This window comes from Bubalus bubalis, chromosome 3 (genome assembly GCF_019923935.1).
Source record: "Bubalus bubalis isolate 160015118507 breed Murrah chromosome 3, NDDB_SH_1, whole genome shotgun sequence".
In the NCBI taxonomy this organism is placed as follows: domain Eukaryota; kingdom Metazoa; phylum Chordata; class Mammalia; order Artiodactyla; family Bovidae; genus Bubalus; species Bubalus bubalis.
This window is the reverse complement of record NC_059159.1, coordinates 122,466,664-122,486,357: the sequence shown is the minus strand read 5'-3', so window position 1 is coordinate 122,486,357 and position 19,694 is coordinate 122,466,664. Positions and strand designations below refer to the sequence as shown.

At 38.0% G+C, this 19,694-nt stretch overlaps 1 protein-coding gene across 11 annotated transcripts in view; it reads left to right on the top strand.

The window, feature by feature from the left end:
* RNF38 (ring finger protein 38) overlaps window positions 1-19,694 on the top strand; it is a 121,263-nt gene that overhangs the window by 81,992 nt on the left and 19,577 nt on the right. For all 11 annotated transcript variants that reach the window (XM_045165089.1, XM_045165088.1, XM_045165086.1 and 8 more), the window contains 2 exons: window positions 4,735-4,928; window positions 15,360-15,573. In XM_045165089.1, coding sequence (XP_045021024.1) covers window positions 4,735-4,928; window positions 15,360-15,573 — 408 coding nt within the window. The remainder of the gene's footprint in view (window positions 1-4,734; window positions 4,929-15,359; window positions 15,574-19,694) is intronic.

Here is a 19,694-nt window from a genome sequence, read left to right as displayed (position 1 = left end):
GCATCTCTTGAGTCTTCAAGCATTGGCAGGTGGGTTCTTTACCACTAGCACCACATGTGGAATGAGAAATTTAGTCTTTTGTCAAAGATGTAAGGCAAATAGAGAAAGTCTGGAAGTTTAAAAGAGGGTTGGAAACTTATAAATCATGCTGTACTTACTTACTTGTGAGTCTGAGATGAATGGTGGTCCTGATTAAGGACCAGGTGGAGAGAGGACCAGGTTTCTGGAGATTTTACCTCTTGATTCTAGTTGCCCCCTTGTTGCTTTGAGAAGGAAGTCCTCAGGGCTCACTAGTGGTTGCTGAAGTCAGAGGCACATTTCAATCACCATTTTAAATCTGGAACTTGGAACCTGGTTCTGCTTTGCTGAAGGTTTCCATTATCTTCCAAAACTTCCTGATTGAGATATATAAATGTATATTTATATTTTATGTGTGTTTATATATGTACATATGCACATGTGTTTGTGTGTATTTTTTCCCCCATGGCATTCAGCATTTAACAGTTTCTGATTTGCTTTTTTTTGAAACCATGCAATACTTTCTTATGGGGTTTTTTCACTTCTAATAAGAATGTTTGGTTATAGAGATTTGGGGTTAGATAGATGTAATCCTCTACGCATTTTATTAGATGCTAAATACTGAGTTAGAGTTTCAAAGAGTACTCAAATTGATAAGGAATATGAAACAACATTGCATGTAATAAACTCTTTAATCCCTGTCCCTAGATATCAATTTGTGGTTTCCTGTTACTTTGACTGAAAAAGTAAGGCTTATTGCCATAGTGAATGAGCTCACTTCCACGTTACTTCCTAGTCTTTGTCTCTTACACACTGAGAACCTTTTACAACAGAAAGAAAAGGGATGGGAAATTTTCTCAGTCATCTCCATTCTTAAAAGTAATAGCTTTGTTGTAAAATAAGAATATGCTAACGCATAACTTGAACATCACTGAAAATATCATAGCCTAAGTTTTTTAAGGTTATTTTTGTGAATCTGTAGTAGTCTCAGTATCAATAACCTCAGATAAGCAGATGACACCCCCCTTAGGGCAGAAAGCAAAGAGGAACTAGAGACCTTCTTGATGGAGGTGAAAGAGGAAAGTGAAAAGGCTGGCTTAAAACTCAACATTCAAAAAACTAAGATCATGGCATCCAGTCCCATCACTTCATGGTAAATACATAGGGAAACAATGAAAACAGTGAGAGACTTTGTTCTCATGAGCTCCAAAATCACCGTAGATGGTAACTGCAGCCATGAAATTAAAAGATGCTTTGCTCCTTGGAAGCAAAGCTATGACTAACCTCGACTGCTGATATGCTAACTAGACAGCATATCAAAAAGCAGAGGTATTACTTTGCCAACAAAGGTCCGTTTAGTCAAAGCTATGGTTTTTCCAGCAGTCACGTATGGATGTGAGAGTTGGACTATAAGGAAAGCTGAGCACTGAAGAATTGATGCTTTTGAACTGTGGTGTTGGAGAAAACTCTCGAGAGTTCCTTGGACTGCAAGGAGATCCAACCAGTCCATCCTAAAGGAGATCAGTCCTGAATATTCATTGTAAGGACTGATGCTGAAGCTGAAACTCCAATACTTTGGCCACCTGATGGCCAAAGAGCTGACTCATTTGAAAAGACCCTGATGCTGGGAAAGATTGAAGGTGGGAGGAGAAGGGAACCACAGAGGATGAGATGGTTGGATGGCATCACTGACGCAATGGACATGAGTTTGGGTGGACTCCAGGAGTTGGTGATGGGCAGGGAGGCCTAGTGTGCCGTAGTCCGTGGGGTCGCAAAGAGTTGGACACGACTGAACAACTGAACTGAACTGTGGTGTTGGAGAAGGCTCTTGGGAGTCCCTTGGAGAACAAGGAGATCAAACCAGTCATTCCTAAAGGAAATCAATCCTGATGAAATATATTCATTGGAAGGACTGCTGGCTGAAGCTGAAACTCCAGTACTTTGGCCACCTGATGCAAAGAGCCAACTCGTTAGAAAAACCCTGATGCTGGGAAAGATTGAAGGCAGGAGCAGAAGGGGATAACAGAAGATGAGATGTTAGATGGCATCGCCCACTCAATGGACATGAGTTTGAGCGAGTTCTGGGATATGGTGAAGGATAGGGAAGCCTGACATGCAACAGTCCATAGGTCACAAAGAGTCGAACACAACCAAACAACATTCTCCTCCATTTGGGCAGTGGATTTTTAGAATTCAGAGTTTCATGTCTTAGTTCACGTTAAGCTTTGAGGTACAGGCTATACATATGAGGGATCAGATAGTAAAGAATCTGCCTGCAGTGCAGAAGACCCAGGTTCAATCCCTGGGTTGGGAAGATCCCCTTGAGAAGGGAATGGCAACCTACTACAGTATTCTTGCCTGGAGAATTCCATGGATAGAGGAGCCCGGGGGTACAGTCCATGGGGTTGCAAAGAGTTGAAAACAACTGAGCAACTGACACTTTCACCTTTTATACATATGAAAGCCAGTGATGATACATCACTAGTATTTTGTACCTTAAAAAGTCAATGTTAATGAAGTCTGTTTTACGAAATTTGGTGATCACTTCTAACACATGCAGTTCATGTTTGAGTTTGTGAAGTCTTAGTTGCTCTGTCGTTTTGTTTTAATCAGAATATCTAAATTTCAACGGTTATTTTTCACTTTTTTTTAGGATTATCAAAACATAACATATTAAAATCAGGGGTTAAAACAAGTATACTTTTAATAGCACCATTAAGTATAGGGTTTCCCTGATAGCTCAGTTGGTAAAGAATCCACCTGCAACGCAGGAGACCCTGATTCGATTCCTGGGTTGGGAAGATCCTCTGGAGAAGGGATAGGCTACCCACTCCAGTATTCTTGGGCTCCCTTGTGTCTCAGCTGGTAAAGAGTCTGCCTGCAATGCCAGAGACCTGGGTTCTATCCCTGAGTTGGGAAAATCCTCTGGAGAAGGGAAAGGCTACCCACCCTGTATTTGGCCTGGAGAATTCCATATAGGCCATGGGGTCGCAAAGAGTCGGACACGACTGAGCGACTTTCACTTAACTATAGGAAGAAATAAGGTTAGTGTGGTGAGGAAAATTACAAGAAACTTGTATATGGTTCTGAAAACTACTTCCTATTTTTGTCATAATGACAAATTTGAATTATAGTATTCCTTAATATAAATTGGAAATGGCATGATTTTGTGAATACGTCAGCTAAATAATTTAGAATGATCCAAAGTAGTTTGCATCATTCCTGTCAGTTTAATGAATTGTTTTATATGCTTTATATCTTAAAATCTAATGTTGTAGTATGTAGCCTCGTGTATTCTTTAGCTAATATTAACATTTTTGTTCTAGCAGCAGGTGCCAATCAGAAGTGCTCTAGGGACTTCTCTAGTGATCCAGTGGTTAAGCCCCTTCACCTCCAATGCAGGGGGTGTGGTTTTGATCCCTTGTCAGGGAACTAAGATCCCACATCCTCAGGGCACAGTTCCCTGCCCCAAAGTGCTCTGATACCCAAATAGAATTTTCAGGAGTAGACTGGAGACAGGAGAGGCTCTTATTAGAAAACACATGGCCCTCATCAGACTTTGTTAACTTACAATTTTGACAGTTTTGGTGAGACTCAATTGGAAGATTGAGTTGTGTGAGGAATCCTGGAGAGTTAATAATTCAATTAAGTTATCCATACCAATTTTGTAGCTAGTAAGCAAGAAAGCTTGAGACTATGTTTCAACATTGACAGGTATAAGTTTTGAATTATCCACCACTCCCATGATCTACCTGAAATGTCTTTCCCCAAGATATCCTTTTATGATATTTTAGTTAAGAACTGATGAAATAAATCGATTGACTTGTTTTTTAATGTTTTAAGTAAATCTTACTTTGTCCACATAATTGCTTTAAAGAGTAAATGTAATCGCCTTAAACAACAGGAATAAGGAGGTAGACAAGTGTGATTTAGAATCAAATCACAGGCCTACTTAAATTATACCCTCTCTTAAATGGATCTCTCAGCTGCAAATTAATGCCTAAAAGAGTAACTAGTAACTGATGGGAAGGCATAGTAGAATTTCAGTTAAAATTGGAGTTTCACAGCAGTGGTCAGGTACCATTTGTTGTTGTTTAGTTACTAGGTTCTGTCCAACTCTTTTGCGGCCCCATGGACTGTAACTCACCAGGTTCCTCTGTCCATGAGATTTCCCAGGCAAGAATACTGGGGTGAGTTGCCATCTCCTTCTCCAGAGGATCTTCTAGACCCAGGGGATCTTCTCAACCCAGGAAACGAACCTGCATCTCCTGCATTGGCAGGTGGCTTCTTTACCACTGAGCCACCTGGGATGCTCAGTCAAGTACAATAGTGAGTGAAGTCTCTCAGTCGTGTCGGACTCTTTGCGACCCCGTGGACTGTAGCCCACCAGGCTCCTCCGTCCATGGGATTCTCCAGGCAAGAATACTGGAATGGGTTGCCATTTCCTTCCAAATTGCTTATTACCCTATCATGTATGTATGTTGTTACCTGATTAGTTTCATGATGAATTTAAATAAAGAGTTAATTTTTCATTTGATCTTTCTTTCCTACCCCACCCCTCGCATCTTTTAAAAAGATATTTAATTCAAGTTAACAGTGTATCTTTTCCCCCCTTTACACTTGGAGGTAAACGTACTTAAACATCTATGCATGTAAATAATAATGCAAAAATCCTTTAAAATCTTATTCTGTTGATTGATTTTGTTGCATTGGCAGAGTGAAGATAGTCCAAGTCCCAAGAGACAGCGCCTCTCTCATTCAGTCTTCGATTATACATCAGCATCACCAGCTCCCTCACCACCAATGCGACCATGGGAGATGACATCAAATAGGCAGCCCCCTTCAGTTCGACCAAGCCAACATCACTTCTCAGGGGAACGATGCAACACACCTGCACGCAACAGAAGAAGGTTAGTTGGTTCTCTTGCTTATTAAATTTTTGGTCATTGGTAGAGTATTTTTAAACATCTGAAAGCATTTTTTCTGTAAGCATTTTATAAATATATCAACACCTTTGTCTCTGTACACTCACACACAAACAACTTACAAGTTGTTTGGACTACCACACGACATCATGAGAATTCATTTAGCTTGGGATTGACACATGTAGAAATTGTATAATAAGAGGCTAAAGTGATTTACTTAAAATCAGTCTGTACCATTATATACGAATTCAACTACCTCAAGGTTTAAGACTTTTTGTGGGCTGACCTTCAATCCATATTACTGAAAAATGCATTTTATAATTTACAACAGTACTCCAAAATCCCTGTAGATGATGACTGCAGCCATGAAATTAAAAGATGCTTGCTCCTTGCAAGAAAAGCTATGACATACCTAGACAGTGTATTAAAAAGCAGAGACATTATTATTTTGCCAACAAATCTGTATAGTCAAAGCTATGGTTTTTCCACTAGTCATGTATGGATGTGAGAGTTGGACCATAAAGAAGGCTGAGCACTGAAGAATTGATGCTTTTGAACCGTGGTGCTGGAGAATACTAAGGAGAGGCCCTTGGACAGCAAGGAGATCAAACCAGTCAATCCTAAAGGAGAAGAGTCCTGAATATTCATTGGAAGGACTGATGCTGAAGCTGAAGCTCTGATACTTTGACCACCTGATGCAAAGAGCCAACTCATTGGAAAAGATGCTGATGTTGGGAAAGATTGAAGGCAGGAGGAGAAGGGGACAACAGAGAATAAGATGGTTGGATGCTATCACGGACTCAATGGACAACAGTTTGAGCAAGTTCCAGGAGATGTTGAAGGATAGGGAAGCCTGGTGTGCTGCAGTCCATGGGGTTGCAAAAAGTCAGACACAACTTGAGCAACTGAACAGCAACAACAGTGGAAATATGGAAGTCTTAGAAATGATCAGTCTCTTCTTCACTCCATTATTATCCATTCCATTCTTACAAATGAATAACCTCTCTCCACAAATATTCCTTCTGTATTCTCTAAGGCAGCTGTAGTTTCATTAAGTTTCTTTTCAAATTGAGGACCTGTGATATGAGGAGTGACTGAAGTTTAGTTCAGCTTTCAGTCCTCTCTTCTATGTGGGACTTGGCTCTTGCTTTTTCTTCTCCAGGGAATATGTTTCCTGAGCTGCTTCCTGTTTAGTAGTGGCCTGAGGTCATACCTTTCCTCTTCCAAGGAAATAGAGCATCCTTGAAGTGAGACAACTGTTTATCTTTCCAGGATGTTGATAATCTAAGAAGTACTGATGATCTCGAAGTAGTAAGGTGTTACGAACTGAATATGTTTCCTGAATATCCATAGGCTGATACCTTAACCCACAGTGTGGATGAATTTGGAGATGGGGCCTGTAAGGAAGTAATTAAGGCTAAATGAAATCATCAGGACAGGCCCCTGATCCAAGAGGATTAGTGTCCTTACAAGACTCCAGGGAGAGAGCTTTCACCAGAAATCGAGCATGCTGGCACCTTGATCTTGGACATTAAGTCTCTCGAACTTGAGAAAATAAATTTCTGTTGTTTAAGCCAGTCTGTGATACGTTGTTAGGGCAGCCTTAGGGCACTTAATTTTGGCTCAGATGGTAAAGTATATGCCTGTAGTGTAGGAGACCAGGGTTTGATCCCTGAATTGTGAAGGTCTCTTAGAGTAGAGAATAGCTACCCATTTCAGTATTCTTGCTTGGAGAATTCCGTGGACAGAGGAGTCTGACGGGCTGTAGTCAGTGGGGTTGAAAGAGTTGGACACAACTGAGTGACTGACAGACAGGTAACTTAATACTGAAGGGATCTTAAAACCCGTCATTCGTTGTTCCAAATCAGACAAGATAAACCTGTTCCTGAGGTATATTCTGTTGAGACCATTAAACTTTCACATTATCTGGTGCATTATTACCCAATTATATGGGAATGTTTAAGTAAAATAATGTTATGCTAACCAGGTAAAATATTTCATAGCTGTTAAATATAACTACATAAGGAAATAACGTCTGAGTACCTGCTGTGATATTTCCTATTGTTTTATGGTAAATATGCCATACATTCAGGAGAACTTGTAAAACAAGTGTACATTTAAAAAGGATAACACACAAGTGTGCCCTACACTTAGGTTAAAATATCACATCAAAATCCTTTCCTGTGATTTGTTAAACCCTTTCCTGTGATTTGTTCTAACTCCCTTGGTACATGTTTTTAATACCTGTCAATACATTCTAAAAACACAATTTTGCATTTTGTTTAATACACGTAAGTGTATTTTTTGTTTATTAAGCAGTCTTTTTTAATGTGGGTAGCAGTAGTTCATTTATTGTGATTATAATCTTCCATTGAATTAATGTACCATAATTTATGTACCCACCTATTGTTGGATAATAGTTATGCCCAGTTTGGGTAATAAAAAGAGTTCTATTAGGACCCTTTGTGTACACAGCGCCTAGTGTGCATGTGCAAGCATTTCATTAAGATAAAAGCCTAGGAGTACAATTGTAGGTCATCAAATGTGTTCTGGACCAGAAAGGGCATGACAGTGTCTGTTGCTGGATGGCAGAAACTAGTTTTCAGGTTGAAAAGAAGCATCAATCTCCATGTTCGTCAAACACAAAGGAGAGAGAGGGAGCACTTACCTAGAAAACAAGCTACAAATTTGTTATCCCCAGCATTGTGTGTTATTTGTTACTTCCTTCTCACTTTAGTACTATACTTACGCTGCTGCTGCTAAGTCGCATCAGTCATGTCTCACTCTGTGCGACCCCATAGCTGGCTGCTGCTAAGTCGCATCAGTCGTGTCTGACTCTGTGCGACCCCATAGCTGGCAGCCCACCAGGCTCCTCCGTCCCTGGGGTTCTCCAGGCAAGAACACTGGAGTGGGTTACCATTTCCTTCTCCAATATATGCATGCATGCTAAGTCGCTTCAGTCGTGTCCGACTCTGTGCAACCCTATAGACAGCAGGCCACCTGGCTCCTCCATCCATAGGATTCTCCAGGCAAGAATACTGGAGTGGGTTGCCCTTTCCTTCTCCTTAGTACTTATAGGCTAGCTATAAGTTTAACTGCCAGTTTTTCTGCCAGAAGTAGGGTTTATAAGCAGATGCAGTATTCAGCAACAATCTGATACAATTTCAGATACAAAGATGAGCACACTGGGAAGTTACCAAACATTTGAAGAAAGCCAACAAAGTGAAAGAAAGTCTCTGAAACTCAAAGAAAGAACTTGAAGTAACAGTTAATAAAATAACTAATAAAACAGTTAAGAAACAAGAATAATTTTTGAATAAGTGTAACATGAAAGAAGTACAAGAGATTGTATCCCTAAAAATCAACTGGAAATCGTAGTTGGTAAAATTAATGAACAGGCAGAAAAAGCATCTTGGTCCTGGAAGATCAAGTAAAGAGCTTTCCCAGAATGTAATGTGAAAAGGGAAAAATGGAAAGTGTGGGAAAGAAATTTAAATATATTGACAGTCATCAGTTGTAAATACATCTAATCATATTTCCAGATGGAAACAATAGAAGGGAACAGTTTTTATAGAAATAGTATAAAAATCATTTTCAAGAATTAAAGAACGGGTGTTGAGCAAGATCTTGGTGAAATTCAAGAATGTGCATAAACATTCAGAGAGAAAGAAAGTTGAGCAATAAGAGATCTTCCCTGAATCATACACCTTGATCAAGAGGGATTTATCCCAGGGTTGCAAGGATTTTTCAATATTTGCAATTTAGTCTGAAATACTACATTAGCAAATGGAAGAATAAAAACCATATAATCACCTCAGTAGATATAGAGACAGCTTTTGATAAAATTTGACACCATTTATGATTTTAAAACTTTTCAGAAGGTAGGCATAGAGGGAACATACCTCAACATAATAAAGGTCATATGTGACAAATCCACAGCTAATGTCATACTCAACAATGAAAAGCTGAAAGCCTTCCCTCCAAGATCAGGCATAAGACAAAAATGTCCACTCTTGCCACTTTTATTTAGTATGATTTTGGACATCCTACCCAAAGCAGTTAGATGGAAAAAAGAAATAAAAAGAATCTAAATTGGAAAGGAAGAAATAAAACTATCACTGTTTGCAGGTGATATAATACTATACATAGAAAATCCTAAAGATGCCACCAGAAAACTACTAGAGCTCATCAATGAATTCAGTAAACTTGCAGGATGCAGAATTAATATACTGAAATCTGTTGCATTTCTACACATGAGCAACAAACTATCAGAAAGAGAAATTAAGGAAATAATCTAACTTACCATTGCATCAAAAACAATAAAATATCTAAGAATGAACCTACCTAAGGAGGTAGAAAACCTTGTAGAAAGGTAGCAAGAGAGACCACATTCACATAAATTTTATTACAGTACACAGTTGACCTTTGAACAATACGGATTTGAACTGCATGGATCCATTTATATGTGAGTTTTTAAAAATAAACACTATGCTGCTGCTGCTGCTAAGTCATTTCAGTCGTATCTGACTCTGCGACGGCAGCCCAGTAGGCCCCTCCGTCCATGGGATTTTCCAGGCAAGAGTACTGGAGTGGGTTGCCATTGCCTTCTCCACAGATTCAGTGCAATCTCTATCAAAATACCAATGACATTTTTCACAGAACTAGAACAAATAATTTTAAAATTTCTATGGAAACACAAAATACCCAAATAGCCAAAAAAAATCTTGAGAAGAAACAACAGAGCTGGAAGAATCAATTGCTCCCTAACTTTCAGACTATATTGCAAAGCTATCAGCATCAAAAAAGCATGGTACTGGCATAAAAAGAGAAACACAGGTAACTGGAACAGGATAGAAAACCCAGAAATAAACCCACCTACAATGGTCAATCTATGACAAAGACAAGAATATACAGTGGAGGAAAAAGCCTCTTCAGTGATATTGAAAAAATTGGACAGGTGCATGGGAAAAAATGAAATTAGAACATTCCCAAACACCATATAAAGAAATAAACTCAATATGGATTAAAGATTTAAATGTAAGACCAGATAACTATAAAACTCCTAGAGGAAAACATGGCAAACTCTTTGACATAAATTGCAACAGTACTTTTTTGGACCTGGTTCCTAAAGCAAAGAAAATAAAAGCAAAAATAAGCACTTGAGACTTAATTGAACTTTAAAAGCTTTTGCACAGCAGAGGAAATCATCAACAAAATGAAAAGACAACATACTGAATGGGAAAAGGTATATGCAAATAATAGAACTGATAAGGAGTTAACTGTCATACATATGTAAACAGCTCATAACAGAAAAACAATTTGATTTTAAAAATAGGCAGAAGACCTGAATAGATGTTTTTCCAGAGAGGAAATGTGATGGCCAACAGGCACCTGGAAGGATACTCAGTGTCACTAATCATCAGGTTATTGCAAATTAAAACCACAGTGAGATATCACCTCACCCCTGTTAGAACAGCTATTATCAAAAAGAACATGAAAAGCAAATGTGAGCAAGGCTGTGGGAAAAAGAGAACACTTGCACACTGTTGTTGGGAATGTAAATTCGTGCACCCACTGTGGAAAATACTATAGATGTTTCTCAACGAAACTAAAAATAGAACTACCATATGATCCAGTAGTTCCACTCCTGGGTGCATATTTTTAAAAAAGAAAAATAATTCAGAAAGATACACACCTTGATGTTCATAGTAGCACTGTTTACAATTGCCACGGTATGGAAACAGCCTAAGTGTCTAACAACAGATGATGGATAAAGAATACGTAGTAGAATACTACTCAGCCATAAAAAGACTGAAGTTCTGCCATTTGCAGCAGAATGGATGGACTTGGCATTATGCTAAGTGAAATAAGTCAAGAGAAAGACAAATACTGTATGGTATCACTTATATGTGAAATCTAAAAAGTACAACAAACTAGTGAGTATAGCAAAGAAACAGACTCACAGATAAAACAAGCTAATGGTTAACCAATAGGGAGAGGGAAAAAAGTGAGGAATGCAGGAATTCCAGTGCAGGAGTAGGGGATTAAGAGGTACAAACTATTCAGTATAAAATAAGCTACAAGAATATATTGTACAACACGGGCAACATAGCCAATATTTTATAATGATTCTGAAGGGAATGTAGCCTTTTAAAATTGTGAGTCACTATGTTGTATATTTCTAACTTACTGTATGGCAACTATACTTCTGATTAAAACAGAAAACCTTTTTGAAAGAATTATTAAAAACTATTCTATCTGGGAAGTAGAAGAATAAATGTAGAAAGGATGATTTAATATGATTTGGTTAGGAAAGGAAAAAAGACATTGCTAAGTCTGAATAAAAGTCTCTTTAAAAAAAGATTGAAATTAAAAAAAAAAATCTGAACATAAAATGGGGACAGAGCAGAGAGAAGTAAAAATGTGCAATCCAGATATTTTTTTAAAAATGTAAGTATGTATTTAAAAATATAAGTGTAGTCACTGGAAGAATAAAACTGGTATATATAGCTTCCACACAATGAAACAGATAAACAGCATGTAGTCTAGAAAACTCAATCCAGCAAGGGTACGTAAGTGAGCCAGGAGGGAATAGCCTTGTGCTGTTTACAAATGATATGTCTAAAACAAAGTGATAAAGTAGTATCTATCACTGATATAAAAGTCAACTGAGAAATATTTGTCCATCTTTTATCACTGTTTCTTATTTCTAGATTTTCAAATAATTATGGTTTCTAAATGTTCTACCACAAAGTCATATACATAATGTTTAATAAGAGGAAATTCAGGAAAGATAGGGACCAAAATTGTCGAGGAATTTACATTTCAGCACGAGGACTGGTGTCTTAATTTGTGTGAGTTTTGAGTTTCTGAAATTATGTTTGAGTAGGGAAGTAAGAGCAAGAAGCAACAATGGAATCAAATAATAAAAGGGATAATAAAAGGGGCCCTTAAAGTTTTTGAGCAGGATGAGTGTTTTTCGGGAGATGATCTGGGTGTGTGTTTTGATTTTAAAGTGCACATTTTTTCACATCATAATATCTATATTGATGGTATGAAGTGAAGTGTTAGTCGCTCAGTCGTGTCCGACTCTTTTCAACCCCATGGACAGTGGCCTGCCAGGCTCCTCTGTCCGTGGAATTCTCCAGGCAAGAATACTGGAGTGGGTTGCCATTCCCTTCTCCAGGGGATCTTCTTGACTCAAGGATTGAACCCGTCTCCCACATTGCAGGGAAATTCTTTACCACCTGAGCCACCAGGGAAGCCTGTAGCATAGTCTTAATTGGCAGCTTTCTCCTTTTTAGTGATATATTAAACGGTCCTTTAAAATAGTTGTACAGATACAGATATGTGCATATACATAGATAAATTTTCTTGTTCTTTTCTCTTAGGCTAGAAGCAGTATAGCAGTCAGCACACTTAGCTTTTAAATACCATTCTACAGTTTAAGGAACCAGGACTCTCTTTTGGAGAACTGGTTAATTCCAGAGTCGGTGTAGGGAAAATACTAGATGAGCCTAGAGCATATTGTGGTCCATATATTAAGGAAGTGCTCAAAAGGATAAAGACAATAGGAGAAGGTCACAGGAGCCAAAATGCTCCCATTGAACAGAGTTAAAATAATTTGAACAACAAAATAAAATGACTGTGGATTATCACCTAAAGAATAAAATAAATATCCATTAGCCCCTACTCATAAATAACTAAGTGAGAGAGAAGGAGTAGCTCTTCTTTATAGAATTGCGGTTGATATATACGGAAGAAATGAAGGGAGTAGAAAATCACCATTAGAATATCATAACAGAGGGATTGCTGAAGATCCATTCATGCAATCTAAAGTTATTGGCAAACTTTTAGCAAAAGCAGAATATTTGCATGATTCAGAGTATCTCCCCAAGAAAATAAAATCTATCCCTGCTTCCATTTTCCCCTTCTGTTTGTTTGCCATGAAGTGATGGGACTGAATACCATGATCTTAGTTTTTTTATTATTGAGTTTCAAGCCAGCCATTTCACTCTCCTCTTTTACCTTCATCAAGAGGATTTTCATTTCCTTTTCACTTTTTGCTATTAGAGTGGTATCATCTGCATATCTAAGGTTGTTGATATTTCTTCTGGCAACCAACTCCAGTATTCTTTCCTGGAGAACCCCATGGACAGTAAGAAAATAGGGTCTTGGCAGAAACCTGTTCAGCCAAGTGATCGGTAATACATACATAAGCATGAATGATGCATATCAGTGTCGTGGGGCCCTTTATACAGTGCACTGAAAAGGGCCTATCAACCCTGTGATATCCTTTCCAGTAATACGTAATGCCATGCAAGTCATGAGAAAACATCAGACACACCTGGGTTAAAGGACATTCTGCAGAGTATGTCTTCAGAGGTATCAAGGTCATGGAAGACTGAACTTTCATGGATTGGAGAAGACTAAAGAGGCATGACCACTCTGCAATAATGGGATCCTGTATTGGATTCTGAAACAATGAGGGAACATTGTTAGAAAAACTGGGTGAAATCTAAATACATTCTGTTGTTTAATTAATAGTATGATACCAAGGTTCATTTCTTAATTTGGATAATTTTTTTTTCTAATGGAAGATACTAACATGAGGGAAAGCTGGGTAAGGGTTATACAAAGACTATATGAAAAGTATCTCAAAACATTAAAGTAAGTTCTAAGGTAGATGGCACCTGAAAATCAGTGAAATATAGTTCGTCGGTTTTGAAGCAGAAATGCAAAAAGTTATGCTGAACATAGAGGAAGCAATGAATGGAACATTAACCTTGAGGGTTAGTATTAAGAGCACTGTGGAGAAATTAATACTACAAAAGAATGTCCCTTGTTCTTTTTAAGATTGGGCAATTGAGAGAAAGAAGAAACAGATTTAGAGGTGCAGAATGCAACAATTAAGGGAAAGGTGACCTGTCCTCAGTAAAGACTGCTGAGATGACTATGTGCAGCTGTGTCTAGAAAGGGGCTGTTTCGCCTCTTGTGCCTGAAATGGAGTACATTTTTATTGAGGCCTGCTGTTTCGAATTGTTACCCATGCTGAGCCCTTGTAAAAAGCAGTGGAGCTGAATTGTGGAATTAAGGGACGTGGAAAATAGAAGTCTACTTATGATAACAACTGTTATTTGTGTTTAACTATGTAGATGACAAGTGCATAGAGAGTAAAAGTGGTTTCTTTCAGTAGCCAGTTCTGTCGCTCAGCCATGTCCGACTCTCTGCGACCCCATGAATCTCAGCACGCCAGGCCTCCCTGTCCATCACCAACTCCCGGAGTTCATTCAGACTCATGTCCATCGAGTCGGTGATGCCATCCAGCCATCTCATCCTCTGTCGTCCCCTTCTCCTGCCACTAATCCCTCCCAGCATCGGGGTCTTTTCCAGTGAGTCAGCTCTTCACATGAGGTGGCCAAAGTATTGGAGTTTCAGCTTCAGCATCAGTCCTTCCGATGAATACCCAGGACTGATCTCCTTTAGGATGGACTGGTTGGATCTCCTTCCAGTCCAAAGGACTCTCAAGAGTCTTCTCCAACACCACAGTTCAAAAGCATCAATTCTTCGGAGCTCAGCTTTCTTCACAGAAAAACCACTGGAAAAACCATAGCCTTGACTAGACTGACCTTTGTTGGCAAAGTAATGTCTCTGCTTTTGAATATGCTGTCTAGGTTGGTCATAACTTTCCTTCCAAGGAGTAAGCATCTTTTAATTTCATGGCTGCAATCACTATCTACAGTGATTTTGGAGCCCCAAAAAATAAAGTCTGACACTGTAGCCAAATTCTACCTAAAAATTCTGTATATCGCTAGAGTATTTATGCTGACACTATCTCACAGTCATTTTCATTCTCAGTATTTATTGTTACTCAGTTATTTGCAATTGTAAATAGATTAAATGTTTTTTAGTTATTACTCATTTTTTATAATTGTCATTTTGGGCATGTGGGAACTATGTCTTTTCTATATGCCTTAGCCAGTAGACAAATATAAAATGCCCGTTAGGCATAATAGGATTACTGCCAAGGTATATGCAGATTAAAATTTGTTGTATAATGTTTATAAAATAAAAGGGACAAAATAGTAGGTTAAATCATAAGAACTTACTGATATTTGTCTATAAAAAGGGCAATTTTATACAATTAAACCCCCACCCCCAAAATGACAATGATTGGCTATTGATTTCTAAATACTCTCAGAACCAATTATCAATTTTGTTTTCTTCTGTTATTTTTTAAAAAAACATGCATTCTATTTTGTGTTTAGAGCTGATGATGAACCACAGCAGTTCTTTAATACTCAAGCCTATTTAGCTTATACTGCTAATGGATTACAAAGAGAGACAGTACAGAATCCTGATGGATCACAGCAGTAAACATTATAACAACCTCCGACATTTTTTACTATATTACAGTCCTCCTGTCAGGCGTCAGAGAGGAAGAAGGGATCGTCAGTCTCGACTTAATTCCATTAGTCAAGATGAAAATTATCACCATCTCCCTTATGCACAGCAGCAAGCAATAGAAGAACCTCGCGCCTTCCACCCTCCGAATGTATCTCCCCGTCTGTTACACCCTGCTGCTCATCCACCCCAGCAGAATGCAGTAATGGTTGACATACATGATCAGGTATAGTAACAGAATATCCAGGAAATACAGATGCTCAAAGTTGGTAGCAGTTTATTTAGTTTGATTGTTTTTTGTTGTAGATTACTTTTACCTAAAAGGAAGTAGTTTTACCTAAAATGAATCTATTTTAGATAAGTTCATCATTCTTCATTGAAGATTAAAATTTAAATTCTACACAGCTTCCTTAAAAGAAAGTTGAACTTTAAAAAATTAAGATCAGGGTTATAAAAGCTCAGAATGACTTCATTGTAATAGTTGATTTGAAATGACAGAGAATTTAATAACAAAGCCAGTCAGTCAGCTGGTGGTTTGAGGATATACTCCTGTTTTCTGCTTCCTTCCAGTTTCTTCTAGAGTAATTCAGTAGGCAAGACAGTTGGGTGCAGCTTTGCTTTCAAGTTTTCCTAGGTCTCCACTGAGACGACAAGTACCGAGCTTTCTTTCCCTTTGTTCCTGCCAGGAACTGAGGAACTAGCTGAGAAGAGGGTTTGCCAGACCAAAAATCATAGCCACAGATAGAAATTTTCCAAGTATATTATGTGAAGTTCCTTAATAATAAAACCTCATAGACAGTACAGCAAACAAAACCTTTCAACTACTTTCCCTCTTGAGTACAGATGTAGATGTTTAAATAATAAACGATAGCTAGTGTTATAGTAAAATAGTCTATCCTGATGGTGCAGGATAAATTCAACATTAGGAAATCTTCAGTATAAAGGGAAAATGTTTTATTTTGTTAATAGATGCAAAGATATAAAATTTTGCCATCATATCCGATAAAAGATCTTAAAATGGAAAAGGGGAGTTTTATTTTCTGGAGCTGTCAGTGAGAGTTATTGAGAGCATTCCCCCTGATTGAGGACAACCACAATCTCCCAGAGTTTGTTCAGTTTCATGTCCATTGAATTGATGATGCCATCCAACCATCTCATCCTCTGTTACCTCCTTCTCCTTCTCCTCCTGCCTTCAGTCTTTCCCAGCATCAGGGTCTTTTCCAGTGGGTCGGGTCTTCACATCAGGTGGCCAAAGTGTTGGAGCTTCAGCTTCAGCAGAATAAGAGTAACTGGCACCAAATGTAATTTGCGGTCAAATTCACATCAACTGTGAAGTTACTCAAAGTATTTGGGACTGCAGGGGTCTAGAAAACATGCATATTCTCTTTGGAGGATGAAATCTTCATTCTAGTTTTCAAAGAATTTCCTCAACTAAATTTTCAAGGACAGTAAGCAGGAAACAAAGTTAACCAAATACATGAGGAAAGAAAGACTGTAAATGAAAACCAATAGAAATAGATCCACACTGGGTTCACATAACATTTCAAGCAACATAATTAATGGTAAAACTTAAAGAGTGCTTTCTTGCTGATACCTGGACTAAGCCAGGGTGATGACTATCACTGCATCTATTCAGTATCCTGGAATCTAAGCCAGAACTGGGGGCTTCCCAGGTGGTTAAGAATCAACCTGCAATGCAGAAGATGTGGGTTCGATCCCTGGGTCAGGAAGATGCCCTAGAGAACGGGAATGGCAACCCATTCCAGTATTCTTGCCTGGGAGATCCCATGGACAGAGGAGCCTGGCAGGCTACAGTCCATGGGGTTGTGAAAGCGTCAGACCTGACTAAACAACAACAGGCCAGGACTGATGATAGAGGGTAAGAATAAGAAAAGAGCAAATAGCGTCATAAGTAATTGCAGATGAGATAATCATACAGGTAGAAAATCCCAGATTATTAAAACAACAATACAGCAAATCAGTTGTGTTTCTTTATACTAGTCAGCATAATTAAAATAAAAAAAAAATACATTGAGCATGTTTGAAATTCTCCACATTAAATATGCAGAGAAGAAAGTACAACTGAAATCAGAATAACATGAAGGAAGTTAAGGGTCTTAACAAAAGATGTTCAAGTCCTTTTTGATTACAAAACTGTCTAAACAGATATTTGGCTCGAAAGATCCAAACCTGTAAAAACTGTCTGCTTTCAGAGCTCACATACATAGAGTTAGTATATTCCAAGTAAATTTCCAGTAAGTTTTTGGTGTAACTTGAGAAACTGATTCTTCAATTTCTACAGCATTTTACAGGACCAGGGATTATCTAGAGCAGGGAAAAGCAAACTACTGCTGGCTGATTTTCGTAGAGTTCTGTTAGAATACAGCTAAGCTTGTTTGCTCATCTGTCATTTGTGGGTGCTTTGTGCAGGGACCAGGATGGCCCACAAACTTAAAATACTTAATTTTCTGGCCCTCAGTGAAATAGCTGGCCAACTGACACTTTGGTCTCGGGTCTCTGAGGCCAGGTGGTTCTCAAAGTATGTCTTGAATTAGCTAATCAGCAGCAGCAGCACCTGGACATTTATTAAAAATGCAGATTCTCAAACTATACACTAGATTTATCAGGTGTGGGACCCAACAATGTGTTTTAAGCCAATTAAGAGAACTTTTGGTGTATAATTTTGAAGTAGAGCAAGTTGGGCAGAATAGCTCTTCCAATTATTAGGACTAATTATAAAGCTGTATGAAGGCATTTTTGCCAGAATAATTAAGAAATTTGGTATGGAAATAGACAAAAGTAACCTATCAGCAATATAACAAAGCCTCCAAACTTACAAAAGAATTTTGAGTAATAAATTTAGTAAGTAGTAGAAACCTAATTTCTTGGAGGTATAGTACTGTAGTAGTGATCATGTAGTGACATGAACAAAAAGACTGAATATAAAATTGTTCTTTGTACAATAACATTTAGTACAGTTAATATAAATTAGGATTCCAGTGGATTTTGAAACTGAATAAAATTATTTGAGGTTATTTACATAAGAATAAATGTATAAAAAATGGCCCAAAAATAAAATGAGAAGAAAGTATGATAATGAGAAGAACTTGTTTTACTAGATACTGACTTTTCTAGTAAGAGACTATAATTGAGACAACACAAATTTGGCACAAAATAGATCTAGGTATGTTTGGGAAGTTACTGAATAGAAAGAAAGAGGTAGTTCAGTTTAGAGGAAAGGGGAATGTTGATTTACCATTAAATAAAAGATTTATCAAAAGAGAAATCATAGACTGAGAAAATATTACATCTATCTCTAAGTAAAAAGCCAAACTATAAGTTAATATGAATGGACAGCCTTATAGAAAGTGGGCAGTGAACAAAGGATATAGATTATTTACATAAAAGGAAATCTAGATGATTAATAAGCATATTAAAAGATGTTCAACCTCTCTAGTCTGAGAAATACAAATTTAAAGTAAATCCGGTAGATACTGGTTTTTCCCCCTTCCCCCATTGTAGTATTTGTATATAACAAGCAAGCATGCTTATTATGCAAATATTGTACATCTGCCTTGAGTGGAGGTGCTGAGAGTCTTGTTAACTACCATTGGGATTGGGATTTAATCCATCCAGACTTTTGCTAAAGTTTAAAATACATTCACCCCTTTACCCAGTAATCCCTGTGAAATAAATGAAACTAATGTGTAAGGATATATGTTCAGTGATGTTTTTTATGGCTGTTATTTGTATTGGTAAAAGGTGATACAAGGTAAAGTCCTTTAGTATATGAATGATAGGATTGTGTTAAAGTGATGACTGTATTTGAAATATCTTGTTAGTGTCAAAAAGAATGAATTGGCTTTAATTTCTTTAAAGAGATATCTACAATATTAATTGGAAAAAGTAAGTTGCAGGGTAATATCTCATTTCTGTTAAGAACAAAAACAAGCATGACAGTAGTTCATGCATATGTTTATATGCTCATGGAGAATGATAGAGGAGGACACATTTTTAAATGTCATTTGCTTCCAGATAGATAGGATGGGAATAAAATGACCAGGGGACAAGGGAATTATTTATTTTTTTAAAAATGCTACATAACGTTTCACTGCTGCTGCTACTGCTAAGTCGCTTCAGTCGTGTCTGACTCTGTGCGACCTCATAGACGGCAGCCCAACAAGCTCCCCCGTCCCTGGGATGCTCCAGGCAAGAGCACTGGAGAGGGTTGCCATTTCCTTCTCCAGTGCATGAAAGTGAAAAGTGAAAGTGAAGTCGCTCAGTCGTGTCCAACTCTTAGCGACCCCATGGACTGCAGCCCACCGGGCTCCTCCATCCATGGGCTTT